Source organism: Choloepus didactylus, chromosome 7 (genome assembly GCF_015220235.1).
Source record: "Choloepus didactylus isolate mChoDid1 chromosome 7, mChoDid1.pri, whole genome shotgun sequence".
Classification (NCBI taxonomy): domain Eukaryota; kingdom Metazoa; phylum Chordata; class Mammalia; order Pilosa; family Megalonychidae; genus Choloepus; species Choloepus didactylus.
Genome location: NC_051313.1, coordinates 42,429,452 through 42,438,117, shown reverse-complemented (window position 1 = coordinate 42,438,117; position 8,666 = coordinate 42,429,452). Strand labels below are relative to the sequence as shown.

Below are 8,666 nucleotides of genomic sequence, written 5' to 3'. Positions count from 1 at the left end.
CTTTCAGTCATTTGGCAAATATTGTTCGAGTGCCTACTAATCTAGGCACTACTCTAGGTTCTAGGGATACAGCAGTAAACAAAACAGCCATAAATCTCAGCCCAAGTGTAGCTTAAGTTCTAGGAAGAGCAGTAAAAGCAGACAATAAACTAATTAATTAGTAAAGTATGTATTATGTCAGATGTGAAAGTGTTGTGGAGAAAATAAGGCTGGGAAGGAGAATAGGAGCACAAGGAGGGATTACAATTTTATTTCATGGTGTTCTAGTTTGCTAATGCTGCCAGAATGCAAAACACCAGAGACGGATTGGCTTTTATAAAAGGGAGTTTATGTGGTTACACAGTTATAGTCTTAAGGCCACAAAGTGTCCAAGGTACACTTTAGCAATCGGGTGATTGCTAATCAATCGGGTACCTTCACTGGAGGATGGCCAATGGTGTCCGGAAAACCTCTGTTAGCTGGGAAGGCATGTGGCTGTCGTCTGCTCCAAAGTTCTGGTTTCAAAATGGCTTTCTCCCAGGACGTTCCTCTATAGGCTGCAGTTCCTCAAAAATGTTACTCTTAGTTGCACTTCAGATTATTTGTACTCTCTCATCTTCTCTGGAGCAAGAGTCTGCTTTCAAAGGCCATCTTCAAACTGTGTCTCATCTGCAGCTCCTGTGCTTTCTTCAAAGTATCCCTCTTGGCTGTAGCTCCTCTTCAAAACGTCACTCACAGCTTCACTGAGTTGCCTCTGTTTGGCAGCTCATTTATATGGCTCCACTGAACGAGGCCCACCCTGAATGGGTGGAGCCATGCCTCCATGGAAATTATCTCATCAGAGTTATCACCTACAGTTGGGTGGGGTGCATTCCATGCAAACACTCAAAGAATTGCAATCTAATCAACACTGATAATGCCTGCCCACACAAGATTACATCAAAGAAAATGGTGTTTAGGGGGACATAATTCATTCAAACTGGCACACATGGTTAGGGAAGGCTTTACTAAGAAGATGTCGTAAGAAAGTGAGGTCATGACCAAGTGGGTATCTTGGGGGAGGCAGAAGGAACAGAAATGCAAAGGCTTTCATGTGGAAGCAGGTTTGGTGAGTTCCAGGATAAGCAGGAGACCCAGTGTGGCTAGACTGAACCCAGGGGAAGGGGTAGTGGTGTGAGATGAGATCAGAAAGATAGTGGGAGCCTGGATTGTGAGGCCTGTAGGTTATTTTAATAATTGGTTCTTTGAGTTTTGCTCTCTACTTGTGAAATTGTACATTGAATATTATCACTGTTATGTATATATGTTAAAGTTCACAGTAAAAAAATGAAAAAAAAATTGAGTGACAGGGGTGTTAAAGACAGGATGGCATGATTTGACTTAAAATAAAAAAAAAAATCTAGCTGCTACGTGGAAACAGACTGTAGGCAGCAAGGTAGAAGAAAGGAGACCAAAAGGCAATTCCAATAATCCAAGAGGGACATAATGGTGTCTTGGACCAGCATGGTAGCAATGTTGGTAGTGAAAAATTACAGGATTCGGGATATATTTTGAAGGTGGAGCCAATGAAATTTACTGAAGGATTCGATATGGGTTAGAGAGAGAGAGAGTGAAGGATGACTGCCATGATGAATAGCCTGAGCAACTGAAGTTGTCATCTACCGAGTTGGAGAAAGCTACAGGTAGGCTAGTAGGAGTAGTGGAGGTGGGAATCAGATATTAGGGCATCTCCTTCCACCAAATGAAGTGTTCTTAACAACAGCAATAGCAGAAGTATTGGGAAATGGTATCTGGGCTGGTTCATGCTGATGACCTACATCTTCATAGTCTGTCTGATAGTGGTTAGGGAAGGTTGCCCTCTAAGCTGGCAACCTCACGAATTTAAGGACAGAGAATCATAGGGTGTTAGAGCTGGAGGAAATTAAACATTCCAAATCACCCACAGTGATTATGAATTACCATCTACTCATTTATTTAAATCCTACTTGAAGGTTTTTTGTTTCGTTTTGCCTTTTATGTGTTTCATAAGTTTGCTATCTGAAGTGTTAAGGTTCAATGGTGCTTCTATTTATTTTAAAATTTCTCCCTACTTTTTTCAAGCTTTAGGGTGCATTCCTTATTCCTACAGTTCTCAGATATCATGAATCTATGTTGCCTATGCATATTATTTAAAAGCGTATTTGATTAATCCTCTGTGTATTTACATTGTCTCATTTAATACTTACAAAATCTCTTTGAGGTAGCTAGAACTGACACCATCCTAACTTTAAGATAAGGAAAACAGAAAGGGAGAAGTTAGTGACAAAACCAGAGCCCAAATATATCTTCTGGCTCCTACTCTAGTATGTTTTCCATTGACCATTCTCTTACGCATTCCCTTCATCATTTTACTTGCCCTTCTCTGGGTACTTTGAGTCTTGTTTTGTCATGATCAGAACTACTTGCCACTTTCTCTTGGGAGACGAACCAGGATTTAAATTTTTAAATAAGTTTAAGATAATGCTTTATGATTTTCTGATTAACTTTGAATAGTTTTTCTGATAATGTGAAAATTTCTATAGCTCTCCTTGCCAATTTGGTATTAAACTGTGACGTGCATATTTCATTTCCATAATTATTAAGCTGAGTCTCTAATAAAAGGTAGTGTCATTGATGGAGGCAAGCAATAGTTTTCTCAGAGCAAACAAAATGATACTCTCTGAAAGTCTGCTGACTAAAATAAATATGTTAATCAAGGGAGAAACAGTGAAAGAAATTCCAATTTTTCAACAGGTGTTTTTCACAAAGTTTCACGCCCCAAATTAGTGATGTTAAAAGAAAAACAAAATGATTCACTGTAGCATAGAGGAATGGTTTGTCAGTTCAGACAATGGGTTTAAAGACAGAAAACTAGTGGTAAGTGTAATTGACTTATCTTCAACAGAGAAAATCAAATAAATTTTTTCCATAAATGATTTGAGGGCATTGGTAAAGAAAGAAATCTCCAACTTATTATGCCATGCGACTCCCTCCTGTTTCTTTGGAATACCAGTTTTATTATGGACCTATTGCCTGACTTATTGGAACTCTGCATATTAGTCTTACTATTTGTTTTTACAGAACGAAACTTGGGTTTTTCCTTCTGATACGCTTTTTTTTGCCTTCCTGCCTGCTTTAGGTCACACTATTCCCTCTTCTTGGGAGATCTTCACCTCCTGTTTCCCTTCTGGGAGGCCATTCTGATTTCCCAACCAAAGTGCTCTTTTCTGTCATTGAACCCCACAACACTTTAGTCTTTTTTCATATTCTGCATCCCTCCTACTGGATTGACTACCGTCACAGCCCGAGGGGGCTTTGCCAGTTGTGAGAATTAGATTAAGTTTAGCTTTCACACAGGGTGGGGGCAGCTCAGGGGAATAGCAGAGGGTCAAGAAGCCAAGCTATAATCGGTGGCTTGTCCTCCTGTTTATCTGCCCACTGTCCTTGCAAGGTGGAGACTGGAGGGGGGTGGGTTAGAGGTTCCTAAAATAGCTTCATAAGTTGTTACCAAACTAGCTCAGATAAAGAACAAAGGAAAGAGGGGTGGAGACTTGATTCAAATGTTTCAAGTTTGCACAGGAGACTTTTTTCAAATGTCTCCAATTTGGGCAGGCTGCATGTTTCAAATTTGCCCAGCTAGTTAGGCTTGTCCAATAGAATGTAACCTCTGGAGTATCCAGCCACTGGAGAAACAGAGGAGGGACTTGCCAGTTAGGCATATGGAATAAACAGTGCTGGGTCTATGTTCTGGTGCCAACCCCCCACATTTTGGTTGCCCGCCTGTTCTTGCAAGATAGTGAATAAATTCTTTTCTTCTCCACAATTGGGTGGATGTTTATTCCTTTTTAGGAATAGTGCATGTTTCTCACACAGTCAAAAGACCAAAGAAGACGTTGAGCATTTTCTGAAACATTAACTTTATTTGGGACTTACTCAAAGGGAGGCAGAAATCACCAGAAATCAAACACCTTTTTTCTTGCCCGGTGGGTACCGCTTTCACAGGGAAGTTGGTCCCGCGATTGAAAGAGGACAGCAAGCCAGTTATAAAAGGGTTTAAGACAAAGACATTCCTAAGGATGGGAGAGCATCCTGTGACATACGGGTGGTGCAGGAAGGAAAGAATTATAGGATGGGGCTTTGTAAATAACCAAAAAAGTGATAACACTTTGGGGCTAGGAAGCAGGTAGACTAGATCTGTTAACATTCTTGCTCTTTCCTGAGACCAAGAGTTTCTCACCTCCTGCTTACTTCCCATTTAAAGTTACAATTTACCCTTTTTCTCTTCACTGGCTTACAAAGATGCTAGGTTAAAATTAGCTGCCTAGGTCAGGCAGATTGCTGTGCCCAAAGTCTGTAGGTCTGTTTTGTTCAGGCCAGGGCCTGCCACAACTACAATTTGTATTCCCCAATACATTTAGCATAGTGCCTCAAAACATGTTTTTTTTTTAAAAAAATCTAACTAGGGCAGATCACTTAGAAGTCCCCCTTCTGGTGCAACATCCTACTATGTCCACTCTGTCCACCTATAAATAGTTCATATTGGGCCGTCCCTTTTCCAATGTCATTCAATAAATTCTTTCAAAACATTTGAGCATATTCCATATTGAAAATAATTTCTTATTCAAGTTCATAAAGGAAAAGTGGTAGGAGCAGGTTTCAGGTACTCTGCCAAAGATGGGTTGGACGCTGGAGAAAAAAACTGGGACTACCAAGTACAAAGTTAGATCAATATTTCGTTAAAATATGAGGGCCATCTACATTTTATTTAAGTTTCTGAATCTCGGTCAGGTAGGCAATCTTAAAATAATCAGGGGTGGTGACATGCCTACACGTCATATTCACGTTTCAAGTTCGTGGATAACATTTTGGGATCCTGCTGGTGGGGCCGAGAGCAGCCACTCTTCCCAACCCCGCCCATCGGGTGTAGCCACGTCCCCTAAGGACAGCGGCCCATCCCCTCGCCCCACCCCCGCCTGCGGCACATTGCATGCTGGGAGTCGTAGTGCGGACCCGCAGCGCCGGAGGGAACGGAAGGGCACAGGAGTATAGCCCTCCCCTCTCGTTCCCGGGGGTCACATTTCCTTGCTGCTCCCTTTCATTTTCTCGGGCGAATCCTTCAGCGAGAACGGTTGGAATTGTCTGTGCCAACGTCTCTGTTTTGGGTTTCAATAAAGTTTTCCTCCTCCCACCCCCCCGCCCCGCCCCGCTCTTGTACGGAACTCAAGATGGCTGTCTCCTGGTCGCCCTTGGTTACTCTGCGCTCCTTAGTGCCCAGCCGGGTGACAGGGAGATCTGTTGGGTGCAGGGCCCGGGCCGCTGCTCTCGGCTCTCAGGCCGCCGCCCCTGGGAAGCCCCTTTCGAAAGGTCAGTGACTGTGCCGTGAGGAGGCCGAGCCGACCTGTGGGTCTGTGCATATGACCCGGCCAGCTCCTGGGGTCACCCCTCCTGTCTCCTCTGGCTGCCTCCCGATTTTCACGGTTTTTCGGAGCTGAGGCTTGCTTGAGAGTTCCAGCCCGTCTTGCCTTTCCGTAATGCTTATGCGGGAAGGAACCCTGAGCATTGAGGGAGCTCACCCAGGGTGACTTTCGTCTTCAGAATCAGTCAGTGCTCCACCCACAGCGTGTTTCGTCCTGGGTGTTAGAGGACTGACCAGTTGAACTCAGGTGTGGGAGTGCCAGGCTTGAACGGAAGCTAGTGTGGGTTGGGGCCTGGGGACCCTTCCACCCGGCGCCTTTCCAGGCTCTCGAGGCTGGTGACCCGGCCCTGGATCTTAGAGCCAAGTCTCAGATCTGGGTAGGCCCAGCTGGCCCTCGGGATTCTGGGAACAAATCCACAAGCATTCTTAGATTAAGGGTTCATTCTTGATGTTCTTTTCAAACCAGTGGGGGCTTCTGTGGGATACGTTTTGTTATTAGCTTGCTTCATTCACTAATTCAATTGAACCGATTCAATGAACATATATTCATCATAATTCTATATGAAGTTCTACATATTTCTTGAAGCCTACAGGAGTGTTAATTTTACTGCTCCATTCATACTCCCTCTAAAGTGTAGGTTCCTCTCAGGCAAGGACCATGGTCATTGTTTCCCCAGCTCTTAGCACAATGGCTGGTACCTGGTGGGCAGTTATATTTTTTAAAGGAATGAATGAATGAAGTTAAGATTCTTAATTATCTTTCCCATCTACATATTTATCATTTCCTTTTTTTCATCTCCAAACGTCCCCTTTCCCAAATACCTTAATAAGTTGATATACCTTAATAAAGTTTGATATACTTTAATAAATTATTATTGGCTGATTTAGCTAAAAGTGTAGCTGTCTTTGACCATTATCAATTGAAATTAGTACTAGAACTATGATTAGATCAGGTTAGGTTTTTCTGCAAAGTTCAGCATAATCCATTTAATGTATAATGGAATCTTTTGGTAGGATAAGCTGTGGATCATAATATAAATTTTATTTTTGTTTCTTTTTGGAATAGGCAATAAAAACACATGATACAAAATTCAAAAGATACAAGAAAGAATATGGTAAAATGTAAGACTTTTTCAATCCTTTCCTCCAGTCACTTAGTTTTTCTCCCCAGAGGCAACCTTTGATACAATTTCATATGTAGTCCTTCAGAAATTCTGTGTATATACTATGTACATATATCTTTTTAAAAAAATACAAGTGGCAGCATATTATATACACTTCTGTTCACTGCATTTTTTATTTAGTTATATCTTGGAGCTCCTTCTGTGTTAATACATATAGAACTGCCTCATGTTTTAAACTGTTAAAATAGTATTCCATTCTATGCATGTACCATATTTATGGAAATTGATTTTAAGATTTAAGGAACATAATAATATAAGATTTATTGAGTTCTTATTGTGTGTCATGCGAGATGCTAAGTACTTTCTACATACGTTATCTTATTTAATCCTCAAAATAACCCTTTGCTCTTGGTGTTATTCTCGTTTTGGGGATGATGAATCTAAGGTTGCAGAAAGTTATTGACTATTAAGTAGTAAACTTTTGGGTTCAAGTAAAGAGTTTAACTTAACATCTGACCCTAAAGGCTCTGCTATTAACCTGCACTCTTATTGTCTCCTGTACTCAAATTTTAGCCAGTTCTTGGTGTGGTGATTTGATGAAAATGTTACAGTAGAGGCTGATTAAATTGTAATGTAAGATCCTTTTCCCCTCCCCCAAATTAAAAGGAAAATTTAAGTTGAAATTTTATTCAATATTTAAACCCTGATTTACAAGTTTGTTTTCTATTCCTTTCATCTTTTTTTTTTCTTTTTTGGGGGTTATTTACTGTTTACATTTTATATTTTGTCTTCATTTTTTCATCTTATGACATCTGTGTGTACAGTGTAGTGTGAGTGCAGTATTTGATTAAAGTTAAATGAAAGAAGGCAATAGATAAAAGGAAATGAATGAGGGAAAAGGAACAGTATACTAGACAAGGCAGTTGAGGAAGAGGGAGCGACCAGAGTGGGGCTGCCTGGCGTGCACTCCGCACCTCGGAAATCTTATTGTGGGTGGAACGGCTGCTTTTGGAAGACTATTGCCCAGAAGAAAAGATGCTTGGTTTTCACAAGCCAAAGATATACTGAAGTACAGAGGGCTTCTGTATTTGTAGGCCTAAGTCCTCCAGTTCTCGATTCACCGACAGTAAATGCTGTGAAAAGGACTTTCAGAAGTGTTTTGGTTTTCATGAGACTTGTTCAGGAGATATCTGCAGTGCTTGTGTCTTGCTTGTGAAAACATGGAAGAAGCTGCCAGCAGGATCAAAGAAAAACACAAAAAAACAAAACAACAAAAAAACAAAAAAAAACACACCTGGACTTATGTGGTAGATGCAAAAGCAGGACCCAGTCTAAAGACTATATTGAAACCAAAGGAAGTGAAAACTCTTGTCTGGAAACAGGATAAAAAGCAACCAGATCAGTAAACTGCAGAGAAAATGTAAATGTCACAATTCTGATGCCACCTCAAGGGCCTCCCCAGCCCAATCTCCTTGTTACAGTAACCAGTCAGATGATGGCTCAGGTACTAAGATGGCTTCTGGCTCTAAGAGAACACCAGTCTTCTCCTTTTTAGATCTCACATTCTGGAAAAGACAAACTGTGTTGTGGGATTATCTATAAAGGCCATTTTGGGGAAGTCCTCATTGACACACATGTATTCAAGTCTTGCTGTAGCAATAAGAAAACAGCTGCTGAGAAGTTGGACAAGCAGGGGCCAGAGCCTCTACCCATCTCCACTCAAGAGTGGTGACTGAGGTTTACGTAGAAGGGGAATAACAAGACAATAATTTTTTAAAGACAACAAAGCAACAAAGTGACCCTCCTATTTTTTTTTTTAATTCAGTTTTATTGAGATATATTCACATACCATACAATCATCTATGGAGTACAGTCAACTGTTCACAGTACCATCATATAGTTGTGCATTCATCACTCCGGTCTATTTTTGAACATTTTCCTTATACCAGAAAGAATCATATAAAAATAAAAAAGAACACCCAAACCATCCCCCCCATCCCACCTATTTTTCATTCAGTTTTTGTCCCCATTTTTCTACTCATCCATCCATACACTGGCTAAAGGGAGTGCGATCCACAAGGTTTTCACAATCACACTGTCACCCCTTGTAAGTTATACAATTGGCTTTA

The 8,666-nt window shown here is 41.1% G+C and overlaps 1 protein-coding gene and 1 pseudogene across 2 annotated transcripts in view; both read left to right on the top strand.

The window, feature by feature from the left end:
• The first annotated feature begins 5,217 nt into the window (after positions 1-5,217).
• Positions 5,218-8,666, top strand: part of AFG1L (AFG1 like ATPase) — a 234,430-nt gene continuing 230,981 nt past the window's right edge. For both annotated transcript variants that reach the window (XM_037842307.1, XM_037842306.1), the window contains exon 1: positions 5,218-5,361. In XM_037842307.1, coding sequence (XP_037698235.1) covers positions 5,223-5,361 — 139 coding nt within the window. In that variant the 5' untranslated portion in view covers positions 5,218-5,222. The remainder of the gene's footprint in view (positions 5,362-8,666) is intronic.
• LOC119539140 lies at positions 7,555-8,269 on the top strand (annotated as a pseudogene).